General features: G+C 40.3%; 1 protein-coding gene across 1 annotated transcript in view; it reads right to left on the minus strand.

The window, feature by feature from the left end:
- LOC122562038 (ras-related protein Rab-40B) overlaps window positions 1–25,353 on the minus strand; it is a 70,094-nt gene that overhangs the window by 21,396 nt on the left and 23,345 nt on the right. Inside the window, exon 2 of the mRNA XM_043714483.1 lies at window positions 5,664–5,724. Coding sequence (XP_043570418.1) covers window positions 5,664–5,724 — 61 coding nt within the window. The remainder of the gene's footprint in view (window positions 1–5,663; window positions 5,725–25,353) is intronic.

Raw genomic sequence — 25,353 nt, forward strand, 5'->3', positions numbered from 1 at the left:
CAGCTTAAAAATACGGGGTAGATCATTTAGGACAGAGCTCAGGAGAAATTTCTTCACCCAGAGAGTGGTGGCTGTGTGGAATGCTCTGCCCCAGAGGGCAGTGGAGGCCCAGTCTCTGGATTCATTTAAGAAGGAGTTGGATAGAGCTCTCAAAGATAGTGGAATCAAGTGTTATGGAGATAAGGCAGGAACAGGATACTGATTAGGAATGATCAGCCATGATTATATTGAATGGCGGTGCAGGCTCGAAGGGCTGAATGGCCTACTCCTGCACCTATTGTCTATTGTCTATTGCCAAAGTCAATTGTAGCAGTGTTAAAATAATTTTAACTGACCAATGGTGCAACGATTGTGCCTTTAGTTTAATGGAGGAATATGGGGTGGAGGGGGGTAACTTGCACAGAAAGTGGTGTGCAAGCATTGCAGCAAAGAGGTCTTAATGATACTGGTGCAACAATCTTAGTCATTCAATTGTCGCAGTGTTGAAAGAATTTTAACACATGAAAATGACTGACATGCCGAAGGATTCAAAATGCATAACAAAATCAGTGGTGTCTTCATTCCCTCTACAACCTTTTTCTGAGTTCGTATCTGGTATAACTGATCGAGTTTGTTGTACGTACTTACCATGTCTGTGAAAAGAAAGCGGACCACAGTGACAATTGAACAGAAAAGTAAGATTTTACAGCGTTTGGATCATGGTGAAAAGGCATCGAAGATTGCACAGGAGTACAACATTGGAATAGCAACCTTGTCCAACATCAGGAAAGCAAGGCCAGCGATTAAGAAATTAATCAGCCAAAGTGACACGGCAAATGCTCTAAAAAGAAAATTCATCAAGCCTGCAAAGGATGAGCAACTGAACCAAGTTTATATTTTTGTGGTTTTCACAGCAGCGTGAAAAGGGAATTCCCGTATCTGGCCCGATGATACTGGAAAAAGCTGCCAGTTTCCATGAACAATTCCACTCCGATGAGTCTGATCACAGCGTGTCATCGGGCTGGTTACAGCACTTCAAATATCGTCACAGCATTAGGCAATTCAGCGTCCTTGGAGAGCAGAAGTCTGTGGTTGACAGCACCATGGAAGGCTACAGAATGAAACTGCAATCCATCATTAATGAAGGAAAGTATGAACCTGAGCAATTATATAATGGTGATGAAAATGGATTGTTCTGGTGTGCACTACCGGATAAAACACTTGTGTTCAGCGCAGAAAAGGAGGTATCGGGACATGAAGTGCAGAAAAATCGCATCATGATTTTTCCTTGTGTCAACGCCACGGGCACTCATAAATTACTGCTTGTCTACATTAGGTGATATGTTAATCTGCGTTGCTACACAAATTGTGACAAGATCTCATTTCCCATGAAGTACAAAGCACAAAATAAGGCATAGGTGACATATTCACCTTTCTCATTATGGTTCCATGAAGGTTTCGTACCAGCTATCAGATCACATTTGGCAAGCAAAAGACTTAAGCAACACACTCTACTGCTTGTTGACAACACGGTGGCACACACTGTGAAAGGCAGCCATTTAGAATCAGCAGACCGAGCTATCAAGTGTTTGTTTTATCACCCAACACCACTTCAAGATTACAGCCGCTTGATCAGGAAATCATTGCAATTCTGAAAAAATATTATTGCCGTGACATATTGCGTGCCATCCTGGGTGAAGACAATGCAGAGAAAGGACTGCAGGAAATTATGAAGGCATTCACAATCAAGGACACTGTTCATGATTGCTGAATCTTGGGACCACATCAAACCATAGACAATCCCAGAGTGTTGGTACAATGGCTTGCATGTTGGGAGCCATGCCAGTGAAGGGAACACCCGTCCAGAACAAAGGCTAACCACTGACATCACCAAAAGCTGCAGACAGGTGGGTTTAGGAGCCATTTTAGAGAATGAGATTGATGGTTGGGTGAACTTTGACAACGACATTGGAACAGAGACGCTCATTGATGATCAGATAGTCAACGTAGTCACAGAAGAACAGCAGGAATGTACGGATGGCGTGGATACTAAGGAAAATCTGATACAGACACCACCTCCAGTCCCCATTAACGAAGCCACTGAAGTTTGTGACTTTTCATAGAGTGGTATGAAGCACAAGATGAAGTTGATGCATCTTTGCCAAATGTTACTGTTCGCGAAAAAGAGCAGCATCTCAAGCAACAGTGGCTGGATGTTTTCTTTGGAAACAATAACCAACTTGCACCTCAAACGAATTATTTTTACTGCTCAGGTCCAGAAAAAGTAATTTGATTTGTAAAACGTCATGAATTTTAAGTGACAGCCAGTGTTTGTACAAATTTTAGAGATTGAATGAAAACAAAACTCTGTAAACATGCTTTTTAACGCAATTATGGGCAGCTCAGCCTCCTTTGTTCAAGGTCAAATCAATTTAAAGAATAACTAATTATTCAAATGAAAACCTGCCTGCCCATGGACAATCAAGGTTCCTCTGTATACAAAACAGTGGCAATAAATAAACACCCTTAAACACCATAAAAATGAAACAAAGGCTTACAGGGCTAAGTTAGAAGGGCAGAAGGAGAGAGAATTTAGCACCGTTTCCACGCAGCTCCACAGCTGAACTCCCAACAAAGTTCTGAACTGAACTGTTCAGCTAGAGAGCTGGCCACCACATCCCCTTGACTTATACAGGTTACTTTTAAAAACATGAAAGCTTTGGCCTAAAGTCTCACTATCCTTTTATCTCTGTACCAAACCCAGCCGTTTCAGAGCCTGGCCTGTTTACAATCCTTCTGAAAAAAAAACAAGGACACAGTAGCCTGGAGAAAAGGAACAGCTTTCAGAAAAAAGGACCAGCTTTGTGACATCTGCATGGATATGATTCATATTATCACAGCCGAACTTTTCACTAACCAGCTATCAACCTCAACATCTATATCACAAAATATAGCACAAAAATATCAGTAAATGAATCCAATAGTTTTGGGGGTAACTAATTAAAATTATAGATACTTATAACTGCATAAAATCAATTCTATCTATTTCCATTCTGTGGATTCCAATAAATGCTGCAGTCCCCACGGTCTCCAACTCAGCACCTGGAGTTCAGCATGAAATGGATACATCAGCAGAATGCCACTGTTTCTAAATCCTGAACATATCCTGGTTGGGAGGATTGGATGGGGTAGGTTGAGCTTTTCAGATGGTTGGGCCTTTAACTGGCAATTAAATGTAGTAGGAGGGCTCTCAAAAATGGAGGGCCAATTGACAAGAAGGCAACTAACTTAAAATTTTCAATTTTTTAATTCCAAGTGCATTTCCAGCCAGAGGTATGAGATGACCCACTGTTGGGGTGGGAGGGAAGCCCTCATTCACAGGACAGCTACTTTTGCATCCAAGCAAGCTGGGAGTGTCTCTGTGCCTGCTTGGAGTGCTGAACTCAGGCTTTCCCAATACATTCCCAGTCTGCGAAAGGATACCCTCCTCCAAGTAATCAGTGCGGTGAACCAGAGGCCTCAGGAAACACAAAAGCCATCCCCTTAAATTTGTCTCTAAATAAGTCTCTGTGAAACTGATCAGTTTGGGCAAGTAAGGGAAATCTTGCATTTTGGTTCCACAACTAATTTTCACTCCGCCTGCCTTTGATTGTCATCCCAACTGGGTTGGAAATCCTGCCCAGTGTGCATGAGGAGGGGGAAGACTTCTAAGATACACTTGACAATTGAAACCTGATTTTTATAAAACATTGGAAAGCAGAGTTCCCAGTTATAATCTACAAATAACTTTAAAGGTCTGTTTGACTTGTGCATCTAATGTGAAAGATGGCAGGAGGGGCAACATTCTGTGCTTCTTTACCTTGCAACACATGGAGTTTTTCAAATGTTTTATTACATGCAGTTATTTTTCAGAGTTTTCATTTGGCTATATATTATTGTATTGAAGATCTCAAATTTATACTGTTTTTACTACTCTGCAATTATTTTGGTGCAAATGATGCTTGACTTCAGTGTTCCTTAGTCATCTTTCTTCACTTTGATATTACACTGCTTTATCACAAATTCCCCATTTTTCATTGTTTCCATCAAACTGAATGAAAGTTTTTGACGTTTCTTCTTGATGGGATCATGAGAATTTGAGTGCGCTTATTTTTCTTTAAATTATTTAATCTTGGCACATATCCATGCATGTCAAAAGTTTCAATCTCACCACTGTTAAATTGTGGGTTTGCAACAGGAAAGAAAACCACAACTAATTCACTTACCATCTTCATAGAAGAAAACCTGTCATCTCGATCACATCTAGTCTCAGTCAATTTTCAAACCCTTTCTGGCAATGAATGACATCTCTGCCGGGTTACACATTCTTACACAAAAAAAAGTGTCCCTTTTATAGGCTACCTGGTTTTTACTGAAGACTACAGATTAGCTTCTTATTCTCTTTATTCTGTCTTTCTTAACGTAATGGCTTTTACTTCTTGACAAGTGAAATAAATTACTATCATTTTAAATGGAAAACACTAAGTTGGCTTCTTTCCAAGTTGCTTTATTTGACCGAAGGAAATGTGAGAGGCGCTACTGCCACTTAGCCAACCACTCAAACTTTGAAGCAGACAGGGAAGTGTGCAAGTGTTACTAAACACCAAAATTGTTACTTCATCATCTTTACTTCTACCTGTCTTTACCTAGAACAATTCAATTTGACATCAAAATATCTACACTGTTAACAGCAATTCTTTCACATTGTTTAAATGTGGCAATTGTTGGTGGCCTTGATGGTATCTTAAAATATCAGATTAAATAAACTAATAGGACACAGCTCACCTCTTCAGAAAACTGCATTACTTTCTTGTATGAGTGGGACAATTCCTTGCTGGCTATGTACTGTAAATTTAATCTAAAACAAATGGGTTATTACAAACCACAGTTGGATTGATTCGAGTCCTGGTTGCCCTGTGAGTATCTGGTGAATTAACTTAATTGGGTTTGCAGACTGTGTTCCAGTGGCCATTGGTCTAGATGTACTAGAACATCTGGAAAGGTCTGGTAGGAGGTGACAATACCTATATTCTTCGAGATCTGCAGAATATTCCAATTCAGTTATATTCTTGCACAGCAATCCTCCAGAGAAGAATGTGTGAAGATCATTTTGAAAAGAAAGATTAATTTTGAAGAATGGATTCAAAAGGTTAAAAGCTAAGGACTGAGTTGGACAGGAGATTTTTTTTATATTTTTATGAAATCGAGTGGAATTGAATTTGCTTTTGCAAAGTCTAAATAGAAGCTTTTATGAAAATGGACATAAACTGAGGCAGTTCCTTTCCCACATCCAGAGTAGAACTACGCAAGTGAGATCTCCAAGGATAATTTGACATTAATTCAAAATCTTACAAATTCTGGTAAGTAGCATACAATTGCATTTTTAGTTGTTAACATTCTACTTTACTGGATTCTCCCAACACACTGAAGCGGCTTTTATGTCATAATAGGAAAGATTCAGGTATGGAAAAATTCCCATTTCATGGCTCTATAACTGTCTTTTAGAAAGAGTACCTGCTATGATATTTGGAAAGTGCTTCATTACACGCAGTCAGTACAAACCCAATTGGAGTTTGTGAAACAAATCCCCACACTGAAAAAGATGAACAAATTAGCTTCTTTCAGAACTAATAGAAAGCACTTACCAGAGTTGTAATTTCACCCGACGCCCATCTAACAGAATTGTTGTTGTCTTGTAATCAATACCTGTCAGGAAAGAAAAACAACTGTTCACAGAATTTTTTAAAAATCTGGAATGGGTTTGATTATTTAACACTTAACAGAATCAATAAAGTTACAGAAACCTTTTGCTGCATTGATGATTACCCAGATGTGTTTCAATCTGGGGATATAGTGATAGTGACAGAATACTGCTGTGTATAACCTTAAGCCATGATTTTCTGTTGAGGAACAGAGCTAGGCAGAGTAGTAAAAGCAGAGAGTGCTCATGTCATTGCATTATGTCTATCCAAAATACTGCAGTCTTTGAAACTGATCAAATTGAGTGTTTGCACAAGACAATTCTTACAAGTAACTAGAGATATAATTAGAAAACGAGAGAGTTTGTTGGCCTTTCTTCCTCCTTCCGCCAAAACAAAAGGACTGTGTTAATTTTTTTTTACAACTTAGTTACTAAGATCAAAAATAAATAACTTCAGAATTACATTAATTCTCTGGGAATATCATACATGTTAGGTGTCAAATTTATAAGCTAAAGTTATTTTTTGTGTTCATGAGAGAATTTTAATTTGTCTTCAAACAATACGTCAGATACCATCATAATTTAGAAAGACTGTTAGCAATGTGGATCACATCATATTGATATTTGAACATACGTCCGTTATGATTTGGAGGTGCCAGTGTTGGACTGGGGTGGACAAAGAAAAATCACAACACCAGGTTATAGTCCAACAGGTTTACTTGGAAGCACTAGCTTTCCGAGCGCTGCTCCTTCATCAGGTAACTAGATCAGTTTCCCTACAGAGTAGAAACAGGCCCTTCGGCCCAACAAGTCCACACCAACCCTCCAAAGAGACCCATTTCCCTCTGGCTAATGCAGCTAACACGACAATTTAGCACGGCCAATTCACCTGACCTGTGGGAGGAAACAGGAGCACCCAGAGGAAACCCAAGCAGTCACGGGGAGAATGTGCAAGCTCCATACAGACAGTTGCCTGAGGCGGGAATTGAATCTGGGACTCTGGTGCTGTGAGGCAGTATTGCTAACTACTGAGCCACCATGGGACAGGATCATAAGACACAGAATTTATACCAAAAGATCAGTGTCATGCAATTAAAACAATATATTGAACAAACCTAGATTGCTGTTAATTAAGTCTTTCATCTTCTGCAATGGGTTGCAGGTTTCAGTTAATTAATATGTAAATCCCAGAACTTCTTTTAGGTCACATTCGCGAGATAACTTAAGGTTTTATAAAAAAGAGTGACATCTCAGCTCAGTAAGGGTACTAAAGGTGAGAGGTTACAATCTGTCCATATCCCAATCTTGAGTAAGACTGGTTCTATTTCCAAATTAGGAACTTATAAATGTTATATGGATTGCCTGCCTGGAAGGTGTGTGTTTTTGAGCAAATTCACCCCATAGACTTTGTATGCATGTAAAAGAAAGAGAGAGAGAAAGAATATGAGAATACATCAGAAAGTGTGTGTTTGCGTGAGTGTGACGGTGTATGTGAGAGGATGTGTGCATGGGTGTGAGTGTTATATTATAGGAACATAATAGATATATCAGGGAGGTACAGAGAAACTTTACACAGATGATACCAAAATCTACCAAGTATATAATTCAGATCAAATTAGATTCCTACAGTATGGAAACAGGCCATTTGGTCCAACAAGTCCACACTGACCTTCCAAAGAGTAATCCACCCAGACCCATTCCTGATGAAGGGCTTATGCCCGAAACATTGATTCTCCTACTCCTTGGATGCTGCCTGATCTGTGCTTTTCCAGCACTACACTCTCGACTCGGAGCTTGAGCATCTGCAGTCCTCACTTCCTCCTAGACCCATTCCCCCACCCTATATTTACCCCTAACTAATACATCTCACACAATGGTCAATTTAGCACCTGATCTGCACATCTTTGGATTGTGGGAGAAACTGGAGCAGCTGGAGGAAACCCACAGAGACATGGGGAGGAAACTCCACATCAACAGTCGCCCAAGGTGGGAATCAAACCTGGGTCCCTGGTGCTGTGAGGCAGCAGTGCTAACCATCGAGCCACCGTGCCACCAAAGAAAAGATTGACGGAATCTCTTTTCCTTTAAAAGAAAAGTTTAGTGGTGACCTAATTGAGGTTTTGTAATTAGGTAAGGTTTTGAAGGAGTGGACAAAGGGAGACCTTTTCACCACAATTGGAACCAGAAGTAAATACAAACAGGTGAATTAGGACTAGGTTGCCGGGGGGGGGAGTTACCATTCCCACCAATAACCTTAGTTTCTTGACTAACAAGACAGTCAATTTACCTCTACCATAAAAGTATTTAATGTTCCCGCTACTACTGCTCTCTGGGAGGAGAAAATTGGATGGGCTCATGATCCTTAAAAAAAACTTCTATACTGCCTTAAATGGGAGATCCCCTATTAAATTATGCCCACTAGTTCTGGTCTCTCCCACAAGGAGATAGATCCTTTCAACACCTGCCCTGCCATGTCTCCTCAGAGTCTTTTATATTTCAATAGAATCAACACTCATACTTCTGCACTCCAATGGATTTGGATGCAGCATATCAAACTTTGCTCAATAACTGGTCACTAATCCAAGGTAGTAATCAAGAAATCTAACAGAGATTTCAGAGAAATGTCCTTACCAAAAAAAAAAGAGTTGTCAATGTGGAACTTACTACCCCTGGAAGTGGCTGAATTGAACAGGACAATTACATACCAAAAAGGTGAATCTGGTTAAGTGCAGATTACAATAAGTTTAGCTGAAGTTGGGAGGAAATTCAAGTGGATCATAAATGTTGGGTTGAATAATATGTTTCTATACTGGCTACATTATATGGTCATGGACTAAGCTTTGCCCTCATATTTATAAGAATATATGAAATAGGAGTAAAATTAGGGCATACAGTTCCTCAAGCCTAATCCATCATTCAATAAAATAATTTTCCCCGACCAATCGCATTTTGCTGTCACCACTGATCTCACTTGAGATCATGAAAAAGATATTACCAGATCAAGTCACCCTAGGCTGCCCCACAGCTGTGGATTGCACTGTAAAGATCTAGCAGCAGGTAATGAAATGCTGCATGGCACAGGACAGCCTGAAAGAAAACATTTTATGGGAGAGGATGAAAACCCTTATTGGGTTGAACTAGTTCCATAAAATGTTGTGGTTAGGCATTTAAATTTTAAGGAGAATAGGCCATTGCGAAAGACTAACTTCTCAGCAATCATTATTATTGAAACCACAAAATCCAATCCAATAACTTCTCCCATGCGTCATAATGTTACTGCCAAGTGATTTGAAAAACGTCAAGAAAAATATTTGATGATTGTTGATCTTTATGGATTTTATCACCCATATCCTACCTTATGAGCAAATGTGGAAACAATATGTGGCAAACTAGTCAAAAAGAGAAAACAAGATAGTTAAATTTGTCACGTAACATTTCAGTGTTTTTGCAATGTTTGAAACGAGGAAAATCATTGTTAAGCTGCTATACTACATTATTTGGTGGGTGCCGAGAGACTGAAATTGGGTTAATATTTTGTTGTTTCCGTATATTTTCACATTACAATAGTAGGAATGTGGATCTCTCATTTGTACATTATTTAAAGTTGCCATAGTTTGCAGAGGATCTTAAAACTGCTTTCTCAGAGAGTGGTGGTTTAACCTGAGAGTTTACCTGCTGCAGGAAATGAACCTGTGCTGTTAACGTCACTCCGCATTGCCAACCAGTCACCTGGACTAACTTATGTGTCGATTATATAAAAGAGTTTCACAAAAATTCCTTCCTCTGCATTCAGTTGGACAGAATACAACTTAAGTTTAGATTAAGTAGCTACTTTCAGGTGTCAAGTTGATTTAAAACTCTACCTTGAGCATTTCTCATCACAAGTAGTCCTCATTTAACAGTGTCCCACTTAACGTTATTTTATTTTAATGTTGTTTATTCTTTGGGCTTGTTTTACTTTAGTTAAGTGTCACCATTTCAATTTTAGCATAATTTGCATGCTTTGTAAGCATTTATCATCACCAGAAATCTGCATCGAGGACTGCATCCTAGATTTTTTTTTGGTTTTGCACAAGGTGTCGCCTTGATATCCTGCCTTGTTTCACTTCTTGACCCCCTTGAGTCAAGGTTTGGTCTGCCCTTTACTCCTGGGTTTTCACTTCCTTCCTGAAATTTAACTGCAGCCCTAGGCTCTGCTTAAGTTGGTCAGTGCAGGTCGTCCTGGAAGTCCACCGACACTGATGAACCTGTGCCACTAGATGGAGCCTGAATAATCTAACAATGATATTTATATTTTTTATTTTTAAATTTATTTTTGTTATTTCATTTTCCAACATAAAAACATAGCATTTGAAAGTACTGGTGGCACTGTATTTCAGTTTAGAGGGTGTAGGTATCTTTCCCTCTCTGCTGAGGAAAGCTTTATAGAGCTTAGCTCCAGTTTTAACTTAATACTTCACCCTTCGCGATCTTCAGGAATGCAATCCTGGCTTTAAATGAGGACACCCTGTATTTTTTTGCCCTGCCTTTAAAAAAAAAAACAACACATTACAAAGTGACTTCAAAATGGAAAACAAGAAGAATGGACAAAATTATGTCATTGCATTCGTTGAGCCAAAGATAGTAGCTGAGTCAGGAATAAAATCAAAGTGGTTAAAATTATGATAAACGTACAATGTTTTTGGAAAAGGGAATGCAGAAGTCTTTCCAAATACTATTATTCCAGCTGATGGTAAGACTGGATAAGTCAGATTGCAGAGTGAAATTTGGTTTGATTGCTCCCCCGATTCTGGTTCTCCTTATCTATTCTACGAGATTTCTCCTCAAAAAATTCTGATAGATTTGTTAAGCATGACTTCTCTTTCATTAACCCCTGCTGGCCTTGTCCAACCCTGTTAATGCTTTTCAAATGTTCTGCTATCATGTCTTTTACAATGCACCCTAGCATTTTTCTCACTACTGGTGTGAGGCTGATTGGTCTGTAATTCTGTTTTATTTCTTTCTCTCATTTTAAATATAGAGGGGCTACATTTGCCATCCTCAATCTGTAGGAACGGCTTCAAAGTCTATAGATGACCATCAATGCAATCAATGTTTCCAGAGTGACTACTATCGTACTTTGGGATCTAGAGATTATGCCAGTCTTTAATCAGCACCAATTAATTTAAATTTTCCTAGCACTGTTTTTTTTTAAAACTACCACTGATTTCCTTAAATTCTCCCTCTCATTAGACCTTTAATTCCATAGCATTTGTGGGAGGTTACCTGTGCCCTATTTTATGAAGTTAGAACCAAAGTATGTTTTCAATTCTGCCATTTCTTTGTTCCACATTATAACTTCCACAGCTTGACTGTAAGGGATCTATATTTGTCCTTATTAATTGTTTTCTCTTCATATATTTCTAGCAGAGAAGCACAGAAATGAAGAGCTTTCATTGCCTATTTCCATATGAACATAGGATAGGGGTAGGCCTGCTCCACTATTCAACAGGATCGTGGCTGATTGAACACTTCAATGTTTCTTTTTACATATACTATTGCCATAACTCTGTGGATTTATTAATACCAATGGTCTATCAAGCAAGCTCTAGTCAGAGTCATACAACACTGAAACAGACCCTTCGGTCGAACAAGTCCATGCCGAACATAATCCCAAACTAAACTTGTCCCATCCACCTGTTCCTGTCCAAAAACCCTCCAAACTGTTCCTATTCATGCATCTATCCAAATGTCTTTTACATGTTGTAATCATACCCGCATCCACCACTTCCTCAGGGATTTAATTCCACATTTGAACCATCCACTGTGAAAAAAGTTTTCCTCATATCTTTTTTAAATCTCTCTACTCTCACCTTAAAAATGTCCCCCTAGTCTTGAAATTCCCCGTCTTAGGGAAAAGACGACTACCATTAACTCTATGTCGCTCATTATGTTATAAACTTCTATCAGGTCATCTCTCAGCCTTGACTTGGGACATACTCAACGATTGCGATTTCAGTGTCCTCTGGAATAAAGAATACCAAAGATTCATAACCTCTAGGTAAAGGAAATGTTATTCATCCCAGTCCTAGACATCATTTCCCTTTTTTATTATTAAAATTGTTTTGCCTTCCCCACCCCCAAGTTCTAGATTTGAAAAATTCTTCTGACCACTTTAGAACCCAGGTTTTTCTAAATAATAAGTCTTCATGACAACATCACCATCCATTATTTTTCCTGGTCTCATGACCACACACTAACATGCCAACTCACACTCACTGGATGCAGCCAAGGCCACTGGCTTTAGCCACATTCTGACAATAGTGCTCCAGAAATAGTCACATCCTGACTAGGCTGCTTCAGTACTGATAAAACACTGGCTTTTACCCACGTGGAAAATTGCTCAGACAGCAATATTCCAATCTGCAACCTCTACCACCAATAAGGACAAGGACAGCTGATATGAAAACATGACCTAATAGCTCCCTTCCAAGCTACACACCACCCAGACTCAGAACCGTACTGATATTTCTTTACTGTTGCTAGGTCAAAATCCTGGAATGCCTCTGCTACTAACACTATGGTTGTATACATACACTCCAAAGACTGCAGTCAATCACAAAATCAGTTTACCACCACCTTCTCAAGGGAAATTAGGGTAGAATATCTATCTGCTGGCCTAGCTAGTGATGCCCACAGTACCTTAAATGGGAAAAAAAGCTCAAAGATAAGATGGGAACTCCTTCCTTGGTGAATTTTAAGAGCAAAGTAAATAACAAACTTCAGTTAATTGTTCCTTGAGCAAAGTCTGTGTTTTTGCCCATTGATTAAAGTTCCTACATAGTATCTAGAGTCTGGATCCAGCAGGTATCAGTATTTTTATAGATAGTTTTGGGCATTTCACATCAAATTACATGTAAGTTTGAAATGATTTTACCACAAAACTGCAAGAGAACGATTAAAATATGCCTCATACTAAGGACATCTGAAAGTGCTTCAGTAAACAATTTCAGAATTACAGTTTCTGTTGTTTATCTTGTAAGAAAAAGCTACAGCAATAATCATGGATGATTTTAGTAAGCATATAAACTTGAGGGAGTCTATAAGCATATAGACTGGAGATCATTTCTCAGAGAAATATGTTTTGGAGCCAACCAGGGAGCAGGCTTTTCTGATTTGGTATTATGTAGTGAGGTTTAATACATGAACTCATAGTAAAGGATTCTCTAGGGAAGATTAATCATAGCATGCTAGCATTTCAAATTCAGTTGCAGGGTGAGAGACTGAAGTCCTACACTAGTGTTCTAGAGTTCAACCAAAAGTATTGCACAGGTATGAGGATGAAGCTCAACCTCGCACTCTGGACAAAAGCCTAAAAAATAGTCGATGAGTAGTGGCAGATATTTAAGGACATACTCAATTGTTCCCAACTAAAATATATTCCAGGAAAAAAGAAAACTTGTAAGAGGGCTAAAAATATCCATGGCGAAAGTGAGGACTGCAACTGCTGGAGATCAGAGTCGAGAGTGTGGTGCTGAAATAGCACAGCAGGCTAGGCAGCATCTGAGGAACAGGAAAATTGACATTTCAGGCAAAAGCCCTTCATCAGAAATGAGGCTGGGAGCATTGAGGTGGGAGATAAATGGGATGAGAGTGGAGCTGGGGTGGGGGGTCCTGAGTCCTGGGTCTCGGCCATCACCATTCCCTTACCACCTGACTCCTGGAGGAAGAACGCCTCATCTTCCGCCTCAGGACCCTCCAACCCCATGGCATCAATGTGGATTTCACCAGTTTCCTAATTTCCTCTCCCCCCACCTTATCCCAGTTCCAATCTTCCAGCTCAGCACCGCCCTCATGACCTGTCCATCTTCCTTCCCACCTATCCACTCCACCCTTCCCTCTGACCTATCATCATTATCCCCACCTCCATCCACCTACTGCACTTTCAGTTACCTTCCCCCCAAGCCCCACCACCTCCCTTGTAGCTGTCCACCCGAGGCACCTAGCCTCATTCCTGATGAAGGGCTTTTTGCCCGAGACGTCGATTTTCCTGCTCCTCAGATGCTGCCTGACCTGCTGTGCTTTTACAGCACCACACACTCAACTAAAAATATCCATGGCTAAGCAAGAAGGTTAAAAGATAACAGGTACAAGTTAGACTGAGGGGTTTGTTTCCATGCTGTATGATTCTCTAACTCCATAACGTAAAGACAAAAACCAAAGCATACCATATTTAAAAGGTGAGTAGCAGGCTGGAATATTGGGGAAACTTTTAAAGATCTACAAAGGATTATTTAAAAAATCACAACAAGAGAAAAGGTAAATTATGAAAGAAAATTAGTGCAAAGTATAAACATGAATGGCAAAAGCTCTGTAAATATATAAAAGGGGAAGAGAGTAGCCAAGCTGAATGTTGGGTCCATTGGAGGATGCGACCAGTAGTTAATCATGGGGAAGTCAGAAATGGCAGTCACTAAAACAATATTTCATAGAAAGCGGATAACAATCAACACCACCAGGAAAAAGCACTGGGTAAACTATTGGGATTGATGGCAGGCCAGTTCCCAGTGCCTGATGGCCTATATCCTAGGGTCTTCAAGGGATTGAGATTGTGGGTCCATTGGTTATAACATTCCAAAATTCCCTGGATGTGGAAAACGTTCCAGCACACAATTATTTCCTATTATCTCCACACTTCAGGAATAGTTGGATTTTTTTTCAGTTGTTTAGTTTTCATACACACTGTGACATGCTTTAAAAATAGAAAACTATATTTTACTGTGGCTCTTTTTTTTTTTAACCTTAAATCACATTCATTGAACTCTCAATTTATAAACCATTGGTGTTTTAAATAAAGACTATATATCATATAATTTTGTTTATATCTGGACAGCGATTTCGATTCATATTTGTAGGCAAACATTACAGGAAGGCAAAAGATAAATTATAGCTCACTTGAATCTAGTGTGGTTTTTGAAGGCTAACTGATATGCTTTTCATCATTAGTTTGATTATTCTAACAATATTACGTACAATAAAGAATGTATGTCAGAAACTATAGACTTATGCAAAATCAACTGATTGCATGACTGGCAAACAGCTGCAATTGTAATTACTTCATTTTAGTTTTGGTGAATTGCTATTTCTTTTCTGACTGAATGCACAAGGAGAGTTTAATTCCAAAGCTCAAAACAATAAATGCTAGAAGTCTCAAAACAGAAAATTCAGACATTGGCCTTTGCTCTTGGCCTCAAACTGAGCTCAACATATACTGAAGGAACAGAAGCACGTCTTTCGCTTGGGTGTTTTTCAGCTTTGCAGACTCAGCATTGAGTTCAACATTTTCAGACTGTATACCTCCACACCCACGTTTTTGGGCAGTGATGATTGTCTTTCCCATTTACACTCCTTGGTCTCAACCCATCTTCTGTTTCTTCACTTGTTCCATCTCCTTTTTTCAAATGATTTCTCCTCCTTCAAGCAACTGCATGCGTTTATTTTTGCGGCTCAATTCAATATTAGACTTGCTTGTTCATTACCCATAATGCCTAATATTTTCCAGTCTCTGTTCTCTTGGAACAGATGTTGCCTGACCTACTGAGCAATGTCTTCTGTAATTTATTTTTGTTGTGGTGGATTGTTTGTTTCAATGCACAGTTTTTTTTGTTTTGTGCATTTTCGTAAACGGGATAGTTTTTGAGTAATATCTGCAATGCCTTCGTGATTGCTGTGTAGAATTCAGTACTAGGCCTACTGCTTGCTGCTTTTAATATATATTACTGATTTAGACTTGGGGTTGCAAAGGGCACATTATGGAATTTGAAGTTAACAAGAAACTTGATAATGCAGTAAACACCGAGGCATCTGGGAGATGAAATTCATCGTGGACAAGAGTGAGATGGTAGATATTATGATCATAATTGTTCAATGTAAAACTTTCATCTTTTATCAGACACTTATTTGATATTATGATCAGAATTGTTTGGTTATACACTTTGTTGGGATGATTGAGGAGAGATAGTACATACTAAGCAGTATAATTTTAAAGAATGCAAGCAGTGACAGATCTAGGCAATGGAAATATTTAAAAAGCACATAACAGCTTAACAACACAGCTAAAAGAATATAAGGGATAAATAAAGGCACAGGGCAAAAAATTAGAAAGTCATGCTCAACCTACATAATTTATTCAGAGCCCAGATTACGGTGTGCAATAGTTAAGGATGGACTTGAAGGCTTTGGAGAAACAGTTTGATCAAATTACATAAAGGATAAATGATTACACGTATGTAGATAAACTGGGACATGCTGAATTTCATAAATTGATTTTCTGTGGGATAAAGGGGTGAGCACTGCAGTCTAACAGCGGTTTGAAGTTGCATTGCAAATCTCCTCGGTAGGATTTTTCATGTACATACTTAGGAGGCTGACCACAACACAGTAAAAAGCATGGTTCATAAAACTTTCGATCTGTGGCTCCTTCCCCACTTCCAATTGCTCTCCACTCTTGGATAAGTGGCACAAGGCCAGACGGTGCCTTGAGAGCTTCAAAGTCTAAGATTTGATAGAAGCGCTTAAAATCATGAAGAGTTTAGGAAAAAAGTCACTGGAGTGAAACTCTTTCTAATGAATGAAGCATTTACAACTAGAGGGAACAAGATAAATGGCAAAACAATGAGAAATGGTAGGAGGAAAAACAAATTTCCATTATGAACACTGCCTGGATTCGGTGGAGGAGGTAGGTACAATAGTAGCCTTCAAAAGAGAATGTGACAAACACTAGAAAGAAAAACAATTGCAGGTATGTCTGAAACAAATGGGGATGGGAAAGTGAACTGGAGTGTTATTTAAAAAAAAAGTTGAGATAACACCAGGAGCCAAATGGTAGCATCCTGTGTTATACTGATTCTACATGTAGGCATTGTAACCTAGCTGAACTTCCAAAGGAAACTGAATGGAATTGTTTTGACGAACTGAAAAATACTTGAGGATGTGAGCCATTTTTATTCTAATATCTGTCATAATAGCAACTGAGTGAGTTAACTTGTTCAATGAATCTGCCGGAGCAACTGTGGTCGTCAATAATTCTTAGGATGCAATAAAAACAAGAAATTCCGATTGCATATATATCCTGTTAACCGATAGTGATGTTTATAAATGAAATTTTACACATGTTGGAGGTCATCTGAAGTGCCACTTGAATGTTGTACATCCAGAATGTGTCATGAATTACAGTATTTGGATATTAGTTATATCACAGAGAACTTGTTAAGTCCTGGCCTTGGTTACATTATCAGAGTACAATTGCCTCCTTTTGCAGCTCCCAGCAATTCCCCCAACAGACAAGTGAGCTTAAGGACCTTCTTTGTTTCTTCAAATGAAAATCTATTGTTGTTTATAGTATTTTTAAAAATTAACAAGGTCTTTCAAGACCTGTGGGTGGCACGGTGGCACAGTGGTAAGCACTGCTGCCTCACAGCGCCAGAGACCCAGGTTCAATTCCCGCCTCAGGCGACTGTGTGGAGTTTGCACATTCTCCCAGTGTCTGCGTGGGTTTCCTCCGGGTGCTCCGGTTTCCTCCCACAGTCCAAAAATGTGCAGGTTAGGTGAATTGGCCATGCTAAATTGCCCGTAGCCTTAGGTATAAGGGAATGGGTATGGGTGGGTTGCTCTTCAGAGGGTGGGTGTGGTTGCAATACAACTTCAAACAGCTTTTAGACTGCAGTGATGTCCTACAGCTGATATGTCTGACTTCCAACAATTGCAAGGATCTTTCTTTTTGTTAGGTATGACTCCAAATGAGTGCTGTTTTTCCAGATTTCTATTGAGTCGTCCTGGCAATGCGAGACACAAAGCCATAATTGTTCAAATGCTGCTTGGATGTCAAAGGAAGCGACTCTCACCTCTGCAGTTCAGCTTTTTTGTCCATGTTTGTACAAAAGGTGCAATGAGGTTAACAGCCAAATGGCCTGGCAGACTTGAGAGCAATAGCAACTTGAGAGACCTTTGCTGCTGCCCACCTAAGAGTAAATGATCAGACAGATGCAATCCGAAATGCCTTGCACAGCACCCTTCAAAAACCCATTGATCTTACAAAAATTCTAAACTGTAAACCTAAGAAAGATGAAGATGGTCTGGACTTTTATGACAGGTTCTGTTTCACGTATGCCACCTATGCAGGCAATACCGCCTTTAATACAGGTATCATTTCCGCCCAGTTCAATACACCTTTAATGGAGTGTCTCTCTGGTGAAATACATGAATCCATCCATATTCATGCCCCAGATTGGTCATAAAAACGTAGGTCCCAGGTGAAATTACTGGTCACCCATTTCTGGAGTTTGACCAAGTCCGGCCCATGTGTGTCTTTTAAGCACGAAATAGTTCAGAGACCTGTCTGAGATATGACTGCACTATATGACACCACAGGCTATCAAATGGCACTGCTGCCCTATATCTCAGGGTGGGTTGACCCATATAGCAATGGCTATGCCAAATACCCTAAATGGTCCTGTGGCACCTCCCTATACACTAGGCTTCCCTCCTCGCCCTGGCCCAATAAAAATGGCCAGGGACCTCAACACATCCCCCAGACAAATTGTTTCACCTATGGTTCCTTCGGCTACTGGAGGCACGACTGTCCACACAAACAGTCCTTTGTCAGGCCCATTGGAACCCCCCCCCCCCCCGCCCACACAACGACAGGGTCACGCAGAACTACGAACGCAGTGCCCCTTTCTCCGCCCACAACCAGTTCTCTCACTGACTAGCACTTGGCAGACAAGGCCCCTCTCTAGAATGCAAAATTTTCCCATCCTCACCTCCTCTTCTGAAGAGGAGCCCATCCTTTACCTTTGGGTCGAGTCTGCCTGACTACCTTTCCTCTTAGACATCAGTGCTATATCCTTATGCTAGACGCCGACGTCTGCTCACAGTATCAATCCCCCTTCACTGATGAAAAGCTGATCCTCAGTCCTTTCCTCCCCAGTCCAGGAATTTCCCTGACCTCTAAACTCATGGTGCGTTATGGGCAACAGAGTTCCCTTAATCAGTTTGCAGTCATGCCCTCTCTGGGTCTCAACCTTGCTAGTAGAGACATTCTCTGCCATTTGAATCTAACAGTCACTTTGTGTGGATGGGGGAATTAGTATTTCCAGAGTTGCTGACCATCATACCCTTTGGGTACATAGACCACCCCAATGGTGGTCCTTGGACATATCAGACTTTTCCCTGCCTCCTTACGTACCCCCACCCAGTGAAAAGTTCAAACCTCATGTTACTGTTACATACAATCTGGATGTTCTGATATACCAACAGCCCTGTTTGCTCTCTACTTAGGATGGAATGTCCCCATTATGATCCATGCCCTTGTTAACAGCAATGCTGGGTCTGTTGTTGTTAAAGTACCTACTTTCCTTTGGCACCAGACACCGGGTGTCAGCCCTCACATTATACTGCTCATGCTGGATGGCCATGTGGCCTGTGAAATGAGGCCCATGGTTTTTAAAGCCCTGGCTAATATTGACCCTGTGCTCTGCGGTAGTCTCACTCGGCCATTGGCAATCTACTTCCCAGGACTGTACCCTTTCTGGGGCACTGGGGACCAGCACACGGCCACTAGAAATGTGGTGTCTCAGGGGAATTTTGCGTTGCCTATAAAAAACCTTCCCACCCTCACTGCCAGTCTGGCAGCAGGTTACAATGTAGCAGGCTTTCTCTCCCTTGGGGCTTCTGGGGCTAACATGGCTGCCCACAACTGTAACTATCTCACATGTGGACTTACCATGTTGGGCAACACTACCCGAGGGGTGCTCAAGGTCATCACCCAGAACCTGAACCAACTCAGATTTTTCTCCATGCAAAATCGCTATGCATTGGATTACCTCCTCAACTATCAGGGTGGAGTTTGCCCTATAATACAGGACAAATGTATCGTGGATATGGATGACGTCACCGATAATTTCACCCATTATGTCCACAAGATAGGTAAACAATTAGGGTCTATAAAGGCAGCAAGGGATTGGCCGGATGGGTGGAAGGACTGGTTAGTTAACATAGCCATTTACACAGGGGTAATTATTATAGGAATCTTCCTGGGAATAGCTGTTCTGAAATGCATCTTACAGCGAATGATAGAGTCCATGCAGGGAATATTTCCAAAGGATGGGCTTTGATGACTCGATGTTTAGATTAGAGTGGTGCTGGAAAAGCACAGTAGGTCAGGCAGCATCCAAGGAGCAGGAAAATCGACGTTTCGGGCAAAAGCCCTTCATCAGGAATGGAGGCAATAGATTGGCAGGTAGGACAGGTCATGAACAGACATCCAGTCTTCCCAATGTAGAGGAGACCGCATTGGGAGCAACGGATACAATAAATGATATTGGTGGACGTGCAGGTGAAACTTTGATGATTCGATACCCAGCTAATGTGGATTCAAACGACGACAGCACTGAGGTCGGCCCCGATGCCACTGGTTATCATGAAATGACAAAAGGGGGTAATGAGAACATGTATTGGGTATGAACAGGTTGGGAAAGAGTTAAATTTTATGTTTTGTGAAGCAAGGTTCAGTTGAGCATGAGTCAGATCAGATAAGAACTTGCAGTTAACAGTGGAGTGCTGGAAGCAAGGGTAATGGGTTAACAAGGTGGAAAAGGATTCAGTATGTAAAGCCATTTAACAATATTGGAAGCATTCAGTAGGTAAGGTCAGCTAACAAGAGAAAAAGTATCCATTATGGGAAGTCAGTTAACAAGGTTAAGAACATTCACTGTGTAACAGCAAAAGGCTTAATCTCTATTATTGACACTCTGATTGTAATGGTCACCCAATTAATATGTCTGTTTCCTTATCTGGATGCTCCTCCTTGTAAAATGACTAAACAGTTCATTAAGAAACTGCTGTTCGAGAGAAGACTGAGAACTCATGTCCCTGCGCACATGGGCAATCATTCTCTCTCTCTCTTCCCTCAGGGCCTGGAATAAAGGAAGGTAAACTTACTGTGTCTCTGAGCATTTTGCTTCAACTGAGGTGGGAACGGGATGACAAGATGACTGTCTTTGCGGATCTGCATATTCTCCCTATATTTGCATGGGTTACCTCTGGTTTCCTCCCACAGCCCAAAATTGTGCAGGTTAGATAGACTGGCCATGCTGAATTGTCGATGTGTGCATGGATGTACAAGTAGGAGGATTACCCATGGGAAATGTAGGATTATAGGGTGGGGTGTGGGTATGGGATGTTCTTTGAAGGGTTGGTGTGGACTCGATGGGTCAAATGGCCTGCTTCTACCCCATAGGGATTCTATGATTCTATTGCTCCAAAGTTCTCAGAGCCTACAGCCATTGCCATAATCCAGTGCCTTGAGCCATTTCACGATATCACGTGAAGTGAATTAGCTGAAAACTGGCATATGTGCTGGATGAATTTGGATACTTATAAATACTTACTTAACTTTGTCTTCAGAATTCATAGCTTCTAGACTCATCAACGAGGTTTAGGTAATAAGAGAGCGCTACACTCTTTTCTATGTGACTTTCAAGTGTCATCTGGATTCTCAGGTGGACATAAAAGCAGAGAAGTTCTCCTGGTGGCCTAGCCAATCTTTATCTCTCAATGAACACCACAGGTTAAGATGATCGAAAATTGTAAATAATGTTAGAAAATAAATAATGAACTTGCATTTATACAAGTCTATAAAGGACGAATCAAAGTGCTACAGAAGTTCTGGATTTTAGTACCATTTAGAGTGAGGCAATAGAATAGTTGTATGTTACTGATCTAATAATTCAAAGGTCCATAATCCAATGCTTTAGGGTACATGGATTTAAATTCTACCGCAGCAGCTGGTGGAATTTAGTTTAGAAATTAATAAATTTGAAATAGAAATCCAGCAATGATGACCATGTAACGATTATTGATTGCCACAAAAATCCATTTGTTTCATTAATATCCTTCACATAAGGAAGTCTCACCAATCTCTAACTCCAGACCTACAGCAACTTGGTTGACTCTTTAAAGACAAATCAGGGTTGGGAAAATCCAACTTCTGTACAATGTGATGGAGAAGCAATGCCAACAAGGAGAAAATAAAATCAGATAATCTGGAATAACTCTTGATTATATATCGTTGAATTGCATTTAGAGTCATAGAGATGTACAGCATGGAAATAGACACTTTGGAGAAAGTGAAGACTGCAATGCTGGAGATGCGAGTTGAACAGTGTGGCGCTGGAAAAGCACAGCAGGTCAGGCAGCATCAGAGGAGCAAGAGAATCGATGTTTTGGGCATAAGCCCTTCATCAGGAATTACTCCTTGGATGCTGCGAATAGACCCTTTGGTTCAACTTGCCCATGCCGACATGATTATCCAAAACAAATCTAGTCCCATTTGCTAGCATTTCGCCCATATCCCTCTAAACCCTTCCTATTCATGTACTCATCCAGATCCTTTTTTTGTTTGTGTAATTGGGATCAGTTTTTGGTTTGATGTGAGACATTAGCTGAACCTCCATTTACCATGAACACAAATTCATTGAAAGGAGCCATACGGAAGAGTCAGCGCCAGACTAACAAGGTGACATGCCATTTTAGAAATGCTGCTTTAAAATGGATCCTTGATGATTCACAGAAAGGTTTATATTTAGAAGTGATTTCTTGGCAGTTATTATCTTAACTACATATCCCAAAAACAAATTCTAGCAACTTGAAATAACCATGATCTACAGAATACCATTCCATTACGTTATATTAAGAACGAATGTTTAACAACAAGGATATACTGCGTACCAAGAAAATTATGGTCAATGACAACAGGACTACATCCTTGCAAACTAGTTCCTCTGTTATTTCACATCATCTTTCTTTTAAAAACATATTCAAGCAACAAATGACGATAATAATACAAAAGAGCACATTTGCATATTTCCAGAATTTGCCTAATCTAAAAAAAAAGTAGATAACAAAGCTGTTCTGTGCCCCACCCTCACTGTTTCTTTACGGCTGTGCACTACTAAGAATGAGAAGGCAACAATGCAGTTGAGAATTTTTGCCATGACAAACATACACTACACACACTAAGCAAACACTACCATTCTTTTACACAATTCCAGTAAGTCTCAGGACCTTTTTTCCCCACCCCCAAGGGATTGAATAATACACATATGATTCTATGACATCCAATTTCCTTAAGCAAGCTAAAACTGTAGAATTGAAAAGTAGGTGACAGGGGAAAAAAAGGCAAGAACAAAGTTCAACCAAGAACAAAACTATTTCAAAATTTGGCACATTCAATCGCTCCTCTGAAGTAGACCAATAAAACTTCTGCAAATCATTAACTGCTCAATTTGGAAAATTAAATAATTACAGCAATAACATAAGCATGCATTATACATTAATTTGTCTTAGAATAAAATCAGAAGATCATTTAAGAAGATCATTTAATTTTCAGCTAGTTTTCTTAATCAAAGAAAAAGCTGTTTCCAGATTACTGTTTAAAAACCATATTTACAAAGAAATCATATTTATAAAGAAACCAAATTTACAACACAATTGAGCTACATTCCTGTCATAACATTGCTTTTTTTAAATTTCTGTAGCTAGCAAGCAGCTGTAGTTCAATGTCAAAGTTGACAATCTAATCAACAGCTTCAGCTGACAGTATGGTAGTGACCGCACAGGGATGGTTCATTATTTGGACAATAGTCTGACTTGAATATCCAGAATTTAACTTGAATTGATCCCTATAGTTCTTTGTGGAGCAAGTAGCTACATCTTCCCTGGCCCATCCTAAAGCAATTGAACATTGTATGGAAAACCTAGACAAAGTCGAAATCTGGGACTTACCATTTGTCATGACTAAAGTTGTTTGTTGATATTTGCAGCGAAACAAGAGGTATACCATAGCAAGTTGGAATTATTACCAATTTGTAGGTGTAGCGCGTGGTCTACAGAATCACAGAATTGCTATGGTGCAGGAGGTCTTTCAACACTTTGCATCAATATGAGCTCTCAAAGCAAACATTAAACCTCAGTGCCATTCTTCTATCTTTTCCCTATACTCTGGCACACAGAGTTTCTATTTAAACAATGATTTAATGCCCTCTTGCAAGTTTCAATTCAACCTGCCTTCAACCACACTTGTAGATAGTGCATTCCAAACCCAAACCACTCATGTCGAAAAGTATTTTCCCACATCACATATACTTCTTTTGCAAATCAATTTACATCTGTGCCATCTTGTTCTCAAACATTTTACAAGCAGAAATAGTTTCTCCCTAACTACTCGACCCAGTCCCCTCATGATTCTGAAAACGTCAATTACATCTCCTCTTAAGCCTTTTTCTCTCCAAGCAGAACAGTCCCAAGCTCTCCAATCTATCCTCCTAAATGAAGTTTCTCACCCTGGGAACAGTTGTGTAAATCTCTCTTTCATTTTCTCTAATGCATTGACATCCTGACCATAGCATGGCACACAGAACAGTATGCAATATTCCAGATGAGATCTGACAAGTAGCTTCTATAAATTCAGCATAACCACCTTGCTCTTGAACTCCCTGTTCCTATTAATAAAGCCAGGATTATTGCATCACCCCTTGATTATTCAATGGCTTTACCATCATTGAGTCCCCACAATGAACATTCAGGATTATCCTAAGAGCAGGTCCGTTGCAAGGAAACCTGCTGACTCCCCAAAGCCTGTCCACTATCTACAAGGCACAAGTCAGGAGTGATGAAATACTCTCTATTTGCCTTAAGGAGTGCAGCTCCCACAACACTGAAGAAGCTTGACAACACCCAGAGCAAAGTGATTCACTTGATTGGCACCAGGCCAATAAATGCGCACTTCTTCCACCACAGACACAAATATTCAGTAGCAGCAGTGCATCCCATCCACAAGATGCACTGAGCAATTCACAAAGATCGTTCCACACCAACTTCCAAATGTAAGACCCAATCCCTTATAGAAGGGTAAGGGCAATTGACACATGGGAAACACCACTTTCTAAAAGTTTCCCTCCAATTCATTCCATCCTGATTTGGAAATACATTACCACTCCTTCAATGTTGCTGGGTCAAAATCCTGAAATTCCATCCTTAACAGCAAGATGGTCTACCGAGAGCAAATGGACTGTAGCTGTTCAAAACAAGAGCTCATAATCACATTCTCTGGGGAAATTATGGATAGGTAAGCCAGCACTGCCAACATCCAATCACTGTGGACTCCCCACCCCTTTCCGCCTTCTGCAAAGACTGTTCCCTCCGTGACTACCTGGTCAGGTCCACGCCCCCTTACGACCCACCCTCCCATCCTGGCACTTTCCCCTGCCACCGCAGGAACTGTAAAACCTGTGCCCACACCTCCTCCCTCACCTCTATTCAAGGCCCGAAAGGAGCCTTCCATATCCATCAAAATTTTACCTGCACATCCACTAATATCATTTATTGTATCAGTTGCCCCCGTTGCGGTCTCCTCTACATCGGGGAGATTGGGCGCCTCCTAGCAGAGCGCTTTAGGGAACATCTCAGAGATACCCGCACCAATCAAACCGCCCCGTGGCCCAACATTTCAACTCCCCTTCCCACTCAGCCAAGGATATGGAGGTGCTGGGCCTCCTCCACCGCCGCTCCCTCACCACCAGACGCATGGAGGAAGA

Source organism: Chiloscyllium plagiosum, chromosome 24, assembly GCF_004010195.1.
Source record: "Chiloscyllium plagiosum isolate BGI_BamShark_2017 chromosome 24, ASM401019v2, whole genome shotgun sequence".
NCBI classification, from domain to species: domain Eukaryota; kingdom Metazoa; phylum Chordata; class Chondrichthyes; order Orectolobiformes; family Hemiscylliidae; genus Chiloscyllium; species Chiloscyllium plagiosum.